Source organism: Pelobates fuscus, chromosome 12, assembly GCF_036172605.1.
Source record: "Pelobates fuscus isolate aPelFus1 chromosome 12, aPelFus1.pri, whole genome shotgun sequence".
Lineage (NCBI taxonomy): Eukaryota > Metazoa > Chordata > Amphibia > Anura > Pelobatidae > Pelobates > Pelobates fuscus.
In genome coordinates this window covers 130288786-130307077 of record NC_086328.1, presented here as the reverse complement: position 1 = coordinate 130307077, position 18292 = coordinate 130288786, and the positions used below count along the sequence as shown (strand labels likewise).

Sequence of the window (18292 nt, the reverse complement as noted above, 5' to 3'; positions counted from 1 at the left end):
CATTGCCCCCAATAGCCCTGCAGGTAATACTGAATTCATGTTACATTGCCCCAAATAGCCCTGCAGGTAATGCTGAATTCATGTTACATTTCCCCCCATAACCCTGCAGGTAATGCTGAATTCATGTTACATTGCCCCCAATAGCCCTGCAGGTAATGCTGAATTCATGTTAAATTGCCCCCCATAGCCCTGCAGGTAATGCTGAATTCATGTTAAATTGCCCCCATAGCCCTGCAGGTAATGCTGAATTCATGTTACATTGCCCCCCATAGCCCTGCAGGTAATGCTGAATTCATGTTAAATTGCCCCCAATAGCCCTGCAGGTAATGCTGAATTCATGTTAAATTGCCCCCCATAGCCCTGCAGGTAATGCCGAATTCATGTTAAATTGCCCCCCATAGCCCTGCAGGTAATGCTGAATTCATGTTACATTGCCCCCCATAGCCCTGCAGGTAATGCTGAATTCATGTTACATTGCCCCCCATAGCCCCGCAGGTAATGCTGAATTCATGTTAAATTGCCCCCCCTAGCCCTGCAGGTAATGCTGAATTCATGTTAAATTGCCCCAATAGCCCTGCAGGTAATGCTGAATTAATGTTAAATTGCCCCCAATAGCCCTGCAGGTAATGCTGAATTAATGTTACATTGCCCCCATAGCCCTGCAGGTAATGCTGAATTCATGTTAAATTGCCCCCAATAGCCCTGCAGGTAATGTTGAATTCATGTTACATTGTCCCCCATAGCCCTGCAGGTAATGCTGAATTCATGTTACATTGTCCCCCATAGCCCTGCAGGTAATGTTGAATTCATGTTACATTGCCCCCCATAGCCCTGCAGGTAATGTTGAATTCATGTTACATTGCCCCCCATAGCCCTGCAGGTAATGTTGAATTCATGTTACATTGCCCCCCATAGCCCTGCAGGTAATGTTGAATTCATGTTACATTGCCCCCCATAGCCCTGCAGGTAATGCTGAATTCATGTTACATTGTCCCCCATAGCCCTGCAGGTAATGCTGAATTCATGTTACATTGCCCCCAATAGCCCTGCAGGTAATGCTGAATTCATGTTACATTGCCCCCATAGCCCTGCAGGTAATGCTGAATTCATGTTACATTGCCCGCAATAGCCCTGCAGGTAATGCTGAATTCATGTTACATTGCCCCCCATAGCCCTGCAGGTAATGCTGAATTCATGTTACATTGTCCCCCATAGCCCTGCAGGTAATGCTGAATTCATGTTACATTGCCCCCAATAGCCCTGCAGGTAATGCTGAATTCATGTTACATTGCCCCCATAGCCCTGCAGGTAATGCTGAATTCATGTTACATTGCCCCCATAGCCCTGCAGGTAATGCTGAATTCATGTTACATTGTCCCCCATAGCCATGCAGGTAATGCTGAATTCATGTTACATTGCCCCCATAGCCCTGCAGGTAATGCTGAATTCATGTTACATTGCCCCCAATAGCCCTGCAGGTAATGCTGAATTCATGTTACATTGTCCCCCATAGCCCTGCAGGTAATGCTGAATTCATGTTACATTGCCCCCCATAGCCCTGCAGGTAATGTTGAATTCATGTTACATTGCCCCCCATAGCCCTGCAGGTAATGTTGAATTCATGTTACATTGCCCCCCATAGCCCTGCAGGTAATGCTGAATTCATGTTACATTGCCCCCCATAGCCCTGCAGGTAATGCTGAATTCATGTTACATTGCCCCCCATAGCCCTGCAGGTAATGCTGAATTCATGTTAAATTGCCCCCAATAGCCCTGCAGGTAATGCTGAATTCATGTTACATTGCCCCCCATAGCCCTGCAGGTAATGCTGAATTCATGTTACATTGCCCCCCATAGCCCTGCAGGTAATGCTGAATTCATGTTACATTGCCCCCCATAGCCCTGCAGGTAATGCTGAATTCATGTTACATTGTCCCCCATAGCCCTGCAGGTAATGCTGAATTCATGTTACATTGTCCCCCATAGCCCTGCAGGTAATGCTGAATTCATGTTACATTGCCCCCAATAGCCCTGCAGGTAATGCTGAATTCATGTTACATTGCCCCCCATAGCCCTGCAGGTAATGCTGAATTCATGTTACATTGCCCCCATAGCCCTGCAGGTAATGCTGAATTCATGTTACATTGCCCCCCATAGCCCTGCAGGTAATGTTGAATTCATGTTACATTGCCCCCCATAGCCCTGCAGGTAATGCTGAATTCATGTTACATTGCCCCCCATAGCCCTGCAGGTAATGCTGAATTCATGTTACATTGCCCCCCATAGCCCTGCAGGTAATGCTGAATTCATGTTACATTGCCCCCCATAGCCCTGCAGGTAATGCTGAATTCATGTTACATTGCCCCCCATAGCCCTGCAGGTAATGCTGAATTCATGTTACATTGCCCCCCATAGCCCTGCAGGTAATGCTGAATTCATGTTACATTGCCCCCCATAGCCCTGCAGGTAATGCTGAATTCATGTTACATTGCCCCCCATAGCCCTGCAGGTAATGCTGAATTCATGTTACATTGCCCCCAATAGCCCTGTAGGTAATGCTGAATTCATGTTACATTGCCCCCCATAGCCCTGCAGGTAATGCTGAATTCATGTTACATTGCCCCCAATAGCCCTGCAGGTAATGCTGAATTCATGTTACATTGCCCCCAATAGCCCTGCAGGTAATGCTGAATTCATGTTACATTGCCCCCCATAGCCCTGCAGGTAATGCTGAATTCATGTTACATTGCCCCCCCCCCCCCCATAGCCCTGCAGGTAATGCTGAATTCATGTTACATTGCCCCCCATAGCCCTGCAGGTAATGCTGAATTCATGTTAAATTGCCCCCCATAGCCCTGCAGGTAATGCTGAATTCATGTTAAATTGCCCCCAATAGCCCTGCAGGTAATGCTGAATTCATGTTACATTGCCCCCCATAGCCCTGCAGGTAATGCTGAATTCATGTTACATTGCCCCCATAGCCCTGCAGGTAATGCTGAATTCATGTTACATTGCCCCCCATAGCCCTGCAGGTAATGCTGAATTCATGTTAAATTGCCCCCCATAGCCCTGCAGGTAATGCTGAATTCATGTTACATTGCCCCCCATAGCCCTGCAGGTAATGCTGAATTCATGTTACATTGCCCCCCATAGCCCCGCAGGTAATGCTGAATTCATGTTAAATTGCCCCCCCTAGCCCTGCAGGTAATGCTGAATTCATGTTAAATTGCCCCAATAGCCCTGCAGGTAATGCTGAATTAATGTTAAATTGCCCCCAATAGCCCTGCAGGTAATGCTGAATTAATGTTACATTGCCCCCAATAGCCCTGCAGGTAATGCTGAATTCATGTTACATTGCCCCAATAGCCCTGCAGGTAATGCTGAATTCATGTTAAATTGCCCCCAATAGCCCTGCAGGTAATGTTGAATTCATGTTACATTGTCCCCCATAGCCCTGCAGGTAATGCTGAATTCATGTTACATTGTCCCCCATAGCCCTGCAGGTAATGTTGAATTCATGTTACATTGCCCCCCATAGCCCTGCAGGTAATGTTGAATTCATGTTACATTGCCCCCCATAGCCCTGCAGGTAATGTTGAATTCATGTTACATTGCCCCCCATAGCCCTGCAGGTAATGCTGAATTCATGTTACATTGTCCCCCATAGCCCTGCAGGTAATGCTGAATTCATGTTACATTGCCCCCAATAGCCCTGCAGGTAATGCTGAATTCATGTTACATTGCCCCCATAGCCCTGCAGGTAATGCTGAATTCATGTTACATTGCCCCCAATAGCCCTGCAGGTAATGCTGAATTCATGTTACATTGCCCCCCATAGCCCTGCAGGTAATGCTGAATTCATGTTACATTGTCCCCCATAGCCCTGCAGGTAATGCTGAATTCATGTTACATTGCCCCCAATAGCCCTGCAGGTAATGCTGAATTCATGTTACATTGCCCCCATAGCCCTGCAGGTAATGCTGAATTCATGTTACATTGTCCCCCATAGCCATGCAGGTAATGCTGAATTCATGTTACATTGCCCCCATAGCCCTGCAGGTAATGCTGAATTCATGTTACATTGTCCCCCATAGCCCTGCAGGTAATGCTGAATTCATGTTACATTGCCCCCCATAGCCCTGCAGGTAATGTTGAATTCATGTTACATTGCCCCCCATAGCCCTGCAGGTAATGCTGAATTCATGTTACATTGCCCCCATAGCCCTGCAGGTAATGCTGAATTCATGTTACATTGTCCCCCATAGCCATGCAGGTAATGCTGAATTCATGTTACATTGCCCCCATAGCCCTGCAGGTAATGCTGAATTCATGTTACATTGCCCCCAATAGCCCTGCAGGTAATGCTGAATTCATGTTACATTGTCCCCCATAGCCCTGCAGGTAATGCTGAATTCATGTTACATTGCCCCCCATAGCCCTGCAGGTAATGTTGAATTCATGTTACATTGCCCCCCATAGCCCTGCAGGTAATGTTGAATTCATGTTACATTGCCCCCCATAGCCCTGCAGGTAATGCTGAATTCATGTTACATTGCCCCCCATAGCCCTGCAGGTAATGCTGAATTCATGTTACATTGCCCCCCATAGCCTGCAGGTAATGCTGAATTCATGTTACATTGCCCCCCATAGCCCTGCAGGTAATGCTGAATTCATGTTACATTGCCCCCCAATAGCCCTGCAGGTAATGCTGAATTCATGTTACATTGCCCCCCAATAGCCCTGCAGGTAATGCTGAATTCATGTTACATTGCCCCCCATAGCCTGCAGGTAATGCTGAATTCATGTTAAATTGCCCCCAATAGCCCTGCAGGTAATGCTGAATTCATGTTACATTGCCCCCCAATAGCCCTGCAGGTAATGCTGAATTCATGTTACATTGCCCCCCATAGCCCTGCAGGTAATGCTGAATTCATGTTACATTGCCCCCCATAGCCCTGCAGGTAATGCTGAATTCATGTTACATTGTCCCCCATAGCCCTGCAGGTAATGCTGAATTCATGTTACATTGTCCCCCATAGCCCTGCAGGTAATGCTGAATTCATGTTACATTGCCCCCCATAGCCCTGCAGGTAATGCTGAATTCATGTTACATTGCCCCCAATAGCCCTGCAGGTAATGCTGAATTCATGTTACATTGCCCCCATAGCCCTGCAGGTAATGCTGAATTCATGTTACATTGCCCCCATAGCCCTGCAGGTAATGCTGAATTCATGTTACATTGCCCCCATAGCCCTGCAGGTAATGCTGAATTCATGTTACATTGCCCCCCATAGCCCTGCAGGTAATGCTGAATTCATGTTACATTGCCCCCATAGCCCTGCAGGTAATGCTGAATTCATGTTACATTGCCCCCCATAGCCCTGCAGGTAATGCTGAATTCATGTTACATTGCCCCCCATAGCCCTGCAGGTAATGCTGAATTCATGTTACATTGCCCCCCATAGCCCTGCAGGTAATGCTGAATTCATGTTACATTGCCCCCCATAGCCCTGCAGGTAATGCTGAATTCATGTTACATTGCCCCCCATAGCCCTGCAGGTAATGCTGAATTCATGTTACATTGCCCCCCATAGCCCTGCAGGTAATGCTGAATTCATGTTACATTGCCCCCCATAGCCCTGCAGGTAATGCTGAATTCATGTTACATTGCCCCCCATAGCCCTGCAGGTAATGCTGAATTCATGTTACATTGCCCCCCATAGCCCTGCAGGTAATGCTGAATTCATGTTACATTGCCCCCCATAGCCCTGCAGGTAATGCTGAATTCATGTTACATTGCCCCCCATAGCCCTGCAGGTAATGCTGAATTCATGTTACATTGCCCCCCATAGCCCTGCAGGTAATGCTGAATTCATGTTACATTGCCCCCCATAGCCCTGCAGGTAATGCTGAATTCATGTTACATTGCCCCCAATAGCCCTGCAGGTAATGCTGAATTCATGTTACATTGCCCCCCATAGCCCTGCAGGTAATGCTGAATTCATGTTACATTGCCCCCCCCCCCCATAGCCCTGCAGGTAATGCTGAATTCATGTTACATTGCCCCCCATAGCCCTGCAGGTAATACTGAATTAATGTTACATTGCCCCCCATAGCCCTGCAGGTAATGCTGAATTCATGTTACATTGCCCCCCATAGCCCTGCAGGTAATGCTGAATTCATGTTACATTGCCCCCCATAGCCCTGCAGGTAATGCTGAATTCATGTTACATTGTCCCCCATAGCCCTGCAGGTAATGCTGAATTCATGTTACATTGCCCCCCATAGCCCTGCAGGTAATACTGAATTAATGTTACATTGCCACCCATAGCCCTGCAGGTAATGCTGAATTCATGTTACATTGCCCCCCATAGCCCTGCAGGTAATGCTGAATTCATGTTACATTGCCCCCCATAGCCCTGCAGGTAATGCTGAATTCATGTTACATTGTCCCCCATAGCCCTGCAGGTAATGCTGAATTCATGTTAAATTGCCCCCAATAGCCCTGCAGGTAATGCTGAATTCATGTTACATTGCCCCCATAGCCCTGCAGGTAATGCTGAATTCATGTTACATTGCCCCCATAGCCCTGCAGGTAATGCTGAATTCATGTTACATTGCCCCCCATAGCCCTGCAGGTAATGCTGAATTCATGTTAAATTGCCCCCCATAGCCCTGCAGGTAATGCTGAATTCATGTTACATTGCCCCCCATAGCCCTGCAGGTAATGCTGAATTCATGTTACATTGCCCCCCATAGCCCCGCAGGTAATGCTGAATTCATGTTAAATTGCCCCCCCCTAGCCCTGCAGGTAATGCTGAATTCATGTTAAATTGCCCCAATAGCCCTGCAGGTAATGCTGAATTAATGTTACATTGCCCCCAATAGCCCTGCAGGTAATGCTGAATTCATGTTACATTGCCCCAATAGCCCTGCAGGTAATGCTGAATTCATGTTAAATTGCCCCCAATAGCCCTGCAGGTAATGTTGAATTCATGTTACATTGTCCCCCATAGCCCTGCAGGTAATGCTGAATTCATGTTACATTGTCCCCCATAGCCCTGCAGGTAATGTTGAATTCATGTTACATTGCCCCCCATAGCCCTGCAGGTAATGTTGAATTCATGTTACATTGCCCCCCATAGCCCTGCAGGTAATGCTGAATTCATGTTACATTGTCCCCCATAGCCCTGCAGGTAATGCTGAATTCATGTTACATTGCCCCCCATAGCCCTGCAGGTAATACTGAATTAATGTTACATTGCCCCCCATAGCCCTGCAGGTAATGCTGAATTCATGTTACATTGCCCCCCATAGCCCTGCAGGTAATGCTGAATTCATGTTACATTGTCCCCCATAGCCCTGCAGGTAATGCTGAATTCATGTTAAATTGCCCCCAAAAGCCCTGCAGGTAATGCTGAATTCATGTTACATTGCCCCCATAGCCCTGCAGGTAATGCTGAATTCATGTTACATTGCCCCCATAGCCCTGCAGGTAATGCTGAATTCATGTTAAATTGCCCCCAATAGCCCTGCAGGTAATGCTGAATTCATGTTACATTGCCCCCATAGCCCTGCAGGTAATGCTGAATTCATGTTACATTGCCCCCATAGCCCTGCAGGTAATGCTGAATTCATGTTACATTGCCCCCCATAGCCCTGCAGGTAATGCTGAATTCATGTTAAATTGCCCCCAATAGCCCTGCAGGTAATGCTGAATTCATGTTACATTGCCCCCCATAGCCCTGCAGGTAATGCTGAATTCATGTTAAATTGCAACCAATAGCCCTGCAGGTAATGCTGAATTCATGTTACATTGCCCCCATAGCCCTGCAGGTAATGCTGAATTCATGTTACATTGTCCCCCATAGCCATGCAGGTAATGCTGAATTCATGTTACATTGCCCCCATAGCCCTGCAGGTAATGCTGAATTCATGTTACATTGCCCCCAATAGCCCTGCAGGTAATGCTGAATTCATGTTACATTGTCCCCCATAGCCCTGCAGGTAATGCTGAATTCATGTTACATTGCCCCCCATAGCCCTGCAGGTAATGTTGAATTCATGTTACATTGCCCCCCATAGCCCTGCAGGTAATGCTGAATTCATGTTACATTGCCCCCCCATAGCCCTGCAGGTAATGCTGAATTCATGTTACATTGCCCCCCATAGCCTGCAGGTAATGCTGAATTCATGTTACATTGCCCCCCATAGCCTGCAGGTAATGCTGAATTCATGTTACATTGCCCCCCAATAGCCCTGCAGGTAATGCTGAATTCATGTTACATTGCCCCCCAATAGCCCTGCAGGTAATGCTGAATTCATGTTACATTGCCCCCCATAGCCTGCAGGTAATGCTGAATTCATGTTAAATTGCCCCCAATAGCCCTGCAGGTAATGCTGAATTCATGTTACATTGCCCCCCAATAGCCCTGCAGGTAATGCTGAATTCATGTTACATTGCCCCCCATAGCCCTGCAGGTAATGCTGAATTCATGTTACATTGCCCCCCATAGCCCTGCAGGTAATGCTGAATTCATGTTACATTGTCCACCATAGCCCTGCAGGTAATGCTGAATTCATGTTACATTGTCCCCCATAGTCCTGCAGGTAATGCTGAATTCATGTTACATTGTCCCCCATAGCCCTGCAGGTAATGCTGAATTCATGTTACATTGCCCCCCATAGCCCTGCAGGTAATGCTGAATTCATGTTACATTGCCCCCATAGCCCTGCAGGTAATGCTGAATTCATGTTACATTGCCCCCATAGCCCTGCAGGTAATGCTGAATTCATGTTACATTGCCCCCCATAGCCCTGCAGGTAATGCTGAATTCATGTTACATTGCCCCCATAGCCCTGCAGGTAATGCTGAATTCATGTTACATTGCCCCCCATAGCCCTGCAGGTAATGCTGAATTCATGTTACATTGCCCCCCATAGCCCTGCAGGTAATGCTGAATTCATGTTACATTGCCCCCCATAGCCCTGCAGGTAATACTGAATTAATGTTACATTGCCCCCCATAGCCCTGCAGGTAATGCTGAATTCATGTTACATTGCCCCCCATAGCCCTGCAGGTAATGCTGAATTCATGTTACATTGCCCCCCCATAGCCCTGCAGGTAATGCTGAATTCATGTTACATTGCCCCCCATAGCCCTGCAGGTAATGCTGAATTCATGTTACATTGCCCCCATAGCCCTGCAGGTAATGCTGAATTCATGTTACATTGCCCCCATAGCCCTGCAGGTAATGTTGAATTCATGTTACATTGCTCCCCATAGCCCTGCAGGTAATGCTGAATTCATGTTACATTGCCCCCCATAGCCCTGCAGGTAATGCTGAATTCATGTTACATTGCCCGCAATAGCCCTGCAGGTAATGCTGAATTCATGTTAAATTGCCCCCATAGCCCTGCAGGTAATGTTGAATTCATGTTACATTGCCCCCCATAGCCCTGCAGGTAATGCTGAATTCATGTTACATTGCCCCCATAGCCCTGCAGGTAATGTTGAATTAACCCTGGCTTTAATGACAAAGCTGATAAATATTAAACGCTGCCAACCAATGGCTGATTATTCCCCCAATATTGGATTTAACTTACTTTGCAGACTTCAGACCCGGTACAGGGCGTCAGGATTTTAAGGTTGCCATGGTGACAGCGTCCATTTCCTGGCCAACCCTCACTTGTTTTGATCGTTTTAGTACTAATAAAGTTGCGCGCGCTTTGAATAGGGGGCTGGTTTCACCGCAGAGCATGCCGGGAGGTGTAGTTTGTTTTTGCTGTCTGCACATGGGGAGGATATAGAAGGGATTCCTGTCTGCCAGTCGGTGGGTGCTGTGTGTTTGGATCGGGTTTAATCTTCGTGTAGGACTGCTTTAATGATTTCATGTTGGGAAGTGGGGGGGGCGGAGTGAGAGGTTTGAGGGATCTGCTCTGGTTAGCTAGGCCTTGGTGTGATTTACAATAATAATAAAAGAAATATAGCACCATCAATGGGTTTAAAGCAGAGGGACTATTATTTAGTTGATTGCTTCCTGGATTTGCAAAGCATTATGGGAGTGGTAGTCACACTGCTAGGAATCTGTCTTGTGGACACCTGGGGGGGGGGGGGGGGGGGCTATAGTTCTTATTTCGGGTTATATATATATATATATATTCATTCTCTCTCCCCCCCACCCATAGTGATTGCTACCAAAGGAGCAATCACTAGCAATCACTTTTACCCCTGAATTATTTTAAACATTTCCCCAAAATTAGTTTTTTTGGAATTGCTGCATAGAGTTATGTTAATTTATTTGAACCCTAGCATCCCTACTGGAAGCCAGTGTTAACAAGGGGATATTAGTACATTTTGGATATAATAATATGTACTTATTTACAACATTCTGTGTTATCCTTGTAAAATAACAATACAATTTTGTTTACAAAAAAAATGACATATCTCCCTGTAATATTGGTTTCATTTTATTCTGTGCTGAGAGCGGTGTTGTATTTTGGATTTGTGCTGCCCCCTATTTAAATTTCCACCACCCCTTCCTGTCAAGGCCGCAGTTTGACTAACAGACACTTTCTTACTGATGACATACACTCACTAAAAGATAGTCATTGGCACACATACCGTTTAACCTACACACACTTTAACTAACAGACACACACTCATATACACTGACAAACACTTACTGATTTGACTCTCTGACACACACACTCTTACATACACACTCACAGACACACATACCTCTCAACACTCACAATTTTTATTTTTATTTAATTCCACTCAGCCTCCCTGGGAGAGCTGGAGTGGGTTACTTACCTGCGGTCCAGTGGGGCTGCTAGGGGGCGGACAGGCAGAGCAGGCGGCGGGGGAGCTCTAATCTTCCTGCTCAGCTCCCTCACCCGCTGCTTACTGATGCTGGGAGCCGGAGTGATGTCATATCCTTCATTAAGCGGCGCGCAAGGGAGCTGAGCAGGAAGAGCTAAGGTGAGCATGCGCCCTTGCTGCCCGCCACGATAAAAGCTGCCGCCCGCCTCTGGGGGGCTTAAAGTGGCCAGCCAGCTCTTGAGTACCCCAGGACACGAGACAAACATGGGATCCGCCTGGGTGTTTGGGGGTGGCTTTTTTTGCCGCCCCCTGCAAAGTGTCACCCAAGGCAAATGCCTTGTTTGCCTCGTGTAAGATACATCGCCAGCTGGTAGCCTATATGTTTCGGTGTACAGGACGCAGGCTGCCTTTGTAGAGGACCATCATTTGCGGCAACCAGCAGCATTCATAGAGAGGGGGCTTGCCTAGGTCTCCTATGTTCAGATTTTATGTATAAATGAAACGTTGTCACTGATCTCCGGGTGAGAGAATGGGACTGACCTAAAAACCTGCTGCTGGTAGCGCATACATCAAGGCTGACCCAAGCGCCATTGCAGCTGCAATATGAGAGAAGGCAGTGGTTATGGTGCCTTGTTGCCCAACATTCTGAGGAGTCAACCATTTTACATATAGTTACATAGCTGTAAAGAGACTTGCGTCCATAAAGTTCAGCCTTCCTCACATATGTTTTTGCTGTTGATCCAAAAGAAGGCAAAAAACCTAGCCTGAAGCACTTCCAATGTTGCAACAAATTAGGAAAAAATTCCTTCTTGACTCCAAAATGGCAGCCAGACATCTCCTTGGATCAAGCAGCTATTACCCCACTAATTAGAAATTATATCCCTGTATGGTATGTTTTTGGAAGTATTTATCCAATTGCTGTTTAAACATCTGTAATGACTCTGACAAAACCACCTCTTCAGGGAGAGAATTCCATATCCTTATAGTTCTTACTGTAAAAAAAACTTTTCTTTGCCTTAGATGAAATCTCCTTTCTTCCAGCCTAAATGCGTGACCTTGTGTCCTATGTATAGCCCTGTTAGAAGGGTTTGGCTTCTTACTTGTGGTCTGCTAGGTGCAGCCCAGTGAGAGCCAGATGTTCCTGCTCAGCCTTCTCTTAGCTCTCCTAAGTTAGTAATCTGGATGAGAGTGATAGCCAATTGCCTCTCAGCCAATGAGCAAAGCTCTGCACTGCCTCCGTGAAAAAGAGCGTCTGTCTCTCACTGAACTGCAGTGGAGGCAGGGAGCCAGTTAAGAAGTTAAACCATTCTATAACAACTTAACTCCTTTATAATAGTGGACGCAAGGGCACACCTGGCACCATAACCACTACAGTGCATTATAGTAGTTACGGTGCTTGGAATGTTTAATGAATTATTCAGCCATTGTTCCTTTAGAAATATTTATTGAATATAGCTCCGTGTATGGTGTGGATTTGCTGAGGGTGTCTGAACTTTCGCCGAGTCTAGCTACAGCATACATATAGAAAATTCTTATGTTCTTTTTGTTCTAAAACATTTTTAGGCTTGACAAGATGCTTCATATATACAATGGCTTCTAAAACTGGCCCACTGAACAAGGACTGGTATGCCATTTTGGGTGCCAACCCCACAGACAGCCAGGCAGAACTGAAACAGAAATATCAGAAACTTGCTTTATTGGTAAGTACATGAACATTTCTTTTGTTGAAGTTGTTGTAAGTTGTGCAGGAACATTTACTGAACATTTACCCACACTCTAACACGGACATTCAGATAATGGCTGTCCAGGTGTTTGCGAACCTTGCATCATTCCTAGACACTTGCTACTAAATATCACTAACACCTGGTATTTGAATATTTAATATTATACATACAAAGTATCACGCCAAGCACTAAAACCACTACAGCGAGCGATAGTATTTATGGCATCAGGAGTGTCCTGATATTGTCCCCTCCAGTGTAAGTAGTTAAACTGGTTTGACTTTTTTTTACCTGAGGTACCCAGGGCCTGCTCATTGATCTCAACCAATAAACTATGCTCTGCACTGCTTTTAACTCCGTGTCCGGCTGAGAGGTGAGAGAGTGTTCGTCTCAGAAGTGAGAGAGTGTCTGGCTGAAAGGAGGAAGAAAATGGCAGACTATACCTTTAATTAAACTCTGACCATTTATCTGTTTGCTATTCTGTGTGCAGTTATATAGACTTTGAAAACCCTAGCTTGTACTTTATGGTTAGACCTCCAAATTGTACATGAAAAATAAGTATGTCCTTCTCAGTGTGTTAATTTTTGGAAGCCTCCACGCCACATATACCTCAAAGTACAGCTGATTTGATTAGTTCTAACACCTTGGTGCGTATCATTGTTGTGCTGCTTTTTTTTGGAACTTCATATTTTCTAAATGGCATCACAGTGTCCGTGCTTTGGCTCCAAGGAAACCCTCCATTTTTGTCAAACATCTTGAAAATGCATTTAGACAAAATGGGGGACTAAAACAAAGAATCTGAGAACTGTGAGAATGAACAAAAGCTTTGAGAAACACAATAGATTGCCCTTCTGTAAATTCCCACTCAGGTCTCAAAATAGTTTTTGCTCACTTGTGCAATTAATTAGAGAACCTATTCCAAGGCATATCAGACTGATTTCACCCACAAGGGCAGTCCAGAACGAAATGGCAGCAAGTTCTCTCTGCACAAGAGATACAGCAACCCCAGTTAATCGTTTTGGCCTTCTTGGGGCCTCGTCGGTGAGGTGTAGCTGATACTCCTCTAGGCACAGTAAGCACGGGATAATGTGTAGTGGGACAGCCTGATGTAGCCTGTGCTCCAGCTTCTGCCTGAACATCTCAAAGTGTTTGTTCAATTTTGTCAGGATGTCATGTGCAGCGTGGACACTTGCAGTGTCCACCATCTTGGGTGAAACTCTGTGTGCGTTCTTTGCCCATGTGGCAACATCTAACGGTTCAGCATGCTTGGGGTATCCTCCTCTGGGCGGACCGGAATCACCCCCACCGGTCCAAAGTGGGGGGGGTTTAAGGGGCTTGCTCATGTTGTAGGCGGCTTCAGGATACCTCCGGGTCGGGAGAGCCCTCTATTGTGGGGGGCTGTTTGTCTTGCTAGATAAAGCCTTCGCTCGCTTGTATTACCATAATTGTGCGGGAGCTCTTGAGAAACATGTCTCATCGCCATGATGGTTAGGGCCCGCGCCCAAAGCTGCTTTTTTTTTTTTGTTATCCTGAAGTGCCTGAACCATTATTTATTCTGCATATCTTAGAAGGGAGGCCTGGCCTCGGTGAGTGCGATACCCAGTACGTCTCTACTATTGCTAGAGGCAAGTCAAATCTTTACCCTGGTGGCGATTCCCCAATTCTGCATGTTATATTTATGCTTTTGGGGATATTTTGTTTTGTAACCCCTGTGTCCGGGAGATAATTAGTTTAGCAAGAGATCACACAATTATCTCCCAGACATAGAGGCACCAGGGCAGGATCACTGTACTGTTGAATAGGGACCCCGTGCTGGGGATCCATCACTAAATGACCATGTTTGATGACAATAAAAAAAAATCTTCTCCCAGCATTAAGTCTCGATTTAATGTATGGGAAGAAAAGTCTATAACACTTCTATACTCTACACAGCTCTACTGCAAGCTATTATCACTGACTACTGTGCTGAATAGGATACTTCAAGAGAACAGGAGAGCCTTGGCGGTGACACTCAGGTCCCTTAATGAGTGGTCTGCCACAATCATGTTGACACCAAAAAAGGGGAATTGGGGGCACACCGGAACATGCATACCTAAGAAGTGCTGCAGCATCACTACTTCGATATGCATGTTAAGTGTACCCCCAATTTCCCTTTTTTCTGTGTAAGATTTGGAATCCAGACCAGATCCCTATTGGGCTGAGCACCCATCCCTCCACAGTAGGTGCCTCTTTGGAGGTAACCACCATGAAGCATAAATTGAGGAGAGTCTCTGGAAGCCGTTTCAGCAGTAAGTATTGCTGTTAGTATTATTATTATTATTATTAATATAGCGCCAACAAATTCCATAGCGCTGTACAATGGGTGGACTAACAGGCACATCATTGAGATCAGACCACTGGACGTACAGGAACAGAGGGGGTTGAGGGCCCTGCTCGATGAGCTTACATGCTAGAGGGAGTGGGGTATAGTGACACAAAGGGTTAAAGTAGGGGAATTAAATAGTTTGTTAGAGTAGGGTTTATTGAGTTCTTGGTAGGTCATTTTTGACAGTTGCAGGAAAGGAGTCATGGGGTGGGGGATGAGAAACCTGCTGACAGTTTAATTGATACGCTTTTAATGAAGTGAGTTTTCAAAGATTTTTTGAAGGAGTGGAGGCTGGGTGAAAGTCTGATTGAGGAGGGAAGGGAGTTCCACAGAATAGGTGCAGCCCTGGAGAAGTCTTGAAGGTGAGCATCAGAGGTGGGGATCCAGGCAGAGGATAGGCGTAGGTCTTGGGCTGAGCGCAGGGGTCTCGACGGGACATACTTGTGTATGAGGGAGGATAGGTATGTTGGAGCAGCATTATGTATGGATTTGTAAGCAAGCGCCAGAATTTTGAATTGGGCCCTATATCTAACTGGAAGCCAATGCAGGGACTGACAGAGCATGGAGGCGTGGGAGGTGCGACCGGACAGGAAAATAAGCTTCGCAGCCGCATTCATTATAGATTGCAGTGGTGCAAGCTGGGAACATGTAAGACCAGTGAGAAGGGGATTTCAGTAGTCGAGGCGAGAGAGAACAACAGCATTAACCAGTATCTTAGCCGCGTCCGGCGTTAGATATGGGCGGGTGCGCGCTATGTTCTTGAGTTGGAAGCGACATGATTTGACTATCGATTGGACATAGGGAGTAAAAGAGAGGTCAGAATCAAAAAGAACCCCTAGGCAGCGAGCCTGCGAGGTAGAGGTTATAGTTGACTTGGATGGAGACCGACACAGGAGTAGCAGCACTTGAGGGAGGAAAAAGTTCTGAAGGAGAAGTTCTGTTTTGGACAGGTTGAGTTTAAGGAAGTGAGCAGCCATCCAGTTGGAAATAGCAGAGAGGCAGTCAGAAACACGAGTCAAGGTGGGCGGAGAGAGATCAGGGGAGGACAGGTAGATTTGCGTGTCATCTGTATATAAATGATATTGGAAGCCAAAGGAGCTGATGAGTTTACCAAGGGAGGGAGTATAGATAGAGAACAGTAGGGGGCCGAGGACAGAACCTTGGGGGACGCCGACAGAGAGGGGTTGGGGAGAAGAGGCAGAGCGAGAGAAAGAAACACTGAAAGAGCGCTGGGAAGAGGTAGGAGGAGCACCAGGAGAGAGCAGTATGCCGAAGACCAAAGTTACGAAGAATGTGAAGAAGCTGTTGATGATCAACAGTGTCAAAGGCAGCAGAATGATCAAGGAGAATTAGGATAGAGTATTGGCCGTGAGATTTAGCAGCATTTAAATCGTTGGATACTTTGGTCACAGCAGTTTCGACAGAGTGACCAGCGCGGAATCCAGACTGAAGGGGGTCAAGCAGAGAGTTGGATTCGAGAAAGTCTGTCAATCTGGCGTACACAACTCTCTTGAGGATCTTGGAGGCAAATGGCAGTAGCGAGATAGGGGGGGAGTTGGGATCAAGGTTGGGCTTTTTCAGAATCGGGGTTACGGTTGCATGTTTGAAGGGTGAGGGAAATGTGCCAGAGGAAAGGGAGAGATTGAAAATGCTAGTGAGAGGAAGAGCAAGAGAGGGAGACAAAGTGCGGATGAGATGCAAGGGAATAGGAATGAGGGAGCAGGTGGTGGGGCGGGAGGACAGGAGCAGAGCAGAAACCTCTTGTGCTGTAGCAGGTGCAAATGAGCATAGGGTGGCAGGGGCAGTGGGGTTGGGTGGTGTATTGATAGGGGTAGGAGAGAGATTAGAGATCTCTTTCCTGATTGTAGAGCTCTTCTCAGTGAAATGAGATGCAAAATTTATGGTGGAAGGAGGGGGAGTCACAGGGGGAAGAAGAGCATCAAAAGTGTGAAACAGGTGTTTGGGTTGATGGGACAGTGTGCTTATGAGGGATTTGAAGTAGTTTACTTTTGCAGAGGAAAGAGCCATGCTGTAGGAGCGCAGCATAAATTTATAGTGGACAAAGTCAGATGCAAAGTGAGACTTTCTCCAACAGCGTTCAGCAGTTCTGGAACATTTTTGGAGGTAACGGGTCAGCTTGGTGTGCCAGGGTTGTAGTTGGGGGCGCTTGCTGCGTTTAACTGTAGGAGGTGCCATGATGTCAAGTTGAGAGGAGAGAGTGGAGTTGTAGAGTGAGGTTGCAGAGTTAGGGCAGTTGAGATTTGAGATCGGTAAAAGGAGTGTTTGGAGTTTGGTGGAGAAGTGCTGGAGATCGAGTAAGTTGAGGTTTCTGCGAGGTTGGAGAGTTGATGGTGGTGAAATTTTGGTATGGGGTATGTAGATGTTAAATGTTAGCAGATGGTGGTCAGACAAAGGAAATGGAACAGTGGAGAGATCAGAGGTGGCACAGAGATTGGTGAAGATGAGGTCAAGAGTGTTTCCTGCAGTGTGAGTTGCTGAGGAAGAAATCTGTGTGAGTCCAAAGGAGGAGGTTACAGAGAGCAGACGGGAGGCATCAGGGTAGTTGAGCTTGTTGATAAGGATATTGAAGTCCCCAAGTATGATAGAGGGAGTGCTAGAGGAAAGAAAGTGGGGTAACCAGGAGGAAAAGTGTTCAATAAATAGTTTAGGGTGACCGGGGGGGGGGCGATAGATGATGGCAATTCTTAACCCCTTAAGGACACATGACATGTCTGACACGTCATGATTCCCTTTTATTCCAGAAGTTTGGTCCTTAAGGGGTTAAAGGAGTGGGTTTAAAAAGGCGTACAGTGTGAACTTCAAAGGAAGTAAAGGATAGGGCAGGGGCAGGGGATAGGTTGAAAGGTGCATTGAGGGGAGAGAAGGATGCCTACACCACCTCCTTTACAGTCGAGTCTAGGAGTATGGGAGAGCTGTAGACCACCGAAACATAAAGAAGCAGGAGTAGCGGTATCGGATGGGGACAGCCAGGTCTCAGTGAGTGCCAGTATTGTGAGTGAGTTAGAGATGATGAGGTCATGTATAGCTGTAGATTGGATATTACTACAAATGGAGCGAGCGTTCCAGAGTGCACACTGATTTTTGGTAGAGGAGGATAAACTGCAGGGTATTTGGAGGAGGTTTGCATGGTTTCTGGTTATTTTAGTGTGAGTAGATGAGGTGAGGGGCCCTGGGTTGGGAGAGACGTCACCAGCTGCCAGAAGTAGGAGAGATAGTGACAGGAGGTGTGAATGGGTTTTATATGGGCGGCGACTAGGGTGAGATTGGGTTAGAGCAGGAGAGAGAGAATAGAGAAATGAGTGCAGGGCTTGAGATGAGAGAAGGGGGGATTGTAGCAAAGAGGGATTAATGTAAATCTGA

The 18292-nt window shown here is 46.5% G+C and overlaps 1 protein-coding gene across 1 annotated transcript in view; it reads left to right on the top strand.

Moving 5' to 3' along the window:
• Positions 1-9751: 9751 nt before the first annotated feature.
• The window catches only part of DNAJC24 (DnaJ heat shock protein family (Hsp40) member C24), a 41761-nt gene continuing 33220 nt past the window's right edge, over positions 9752-18292 (top strand). Inside the window, exons 1-2 of the mRNA XM_063438572.1 lie at positions 9752-9833; positions 12389-12525. Coding sequence (XP_063294642.1) covers positions 12415-12525 — 111 coding nt within the window. The 5' untranslated portion in view covers positions 9752-9833; positions 12389-12414. The remainder of the gene's footprint in view (positions 9834-12388; positions 12526-18292) is intronic.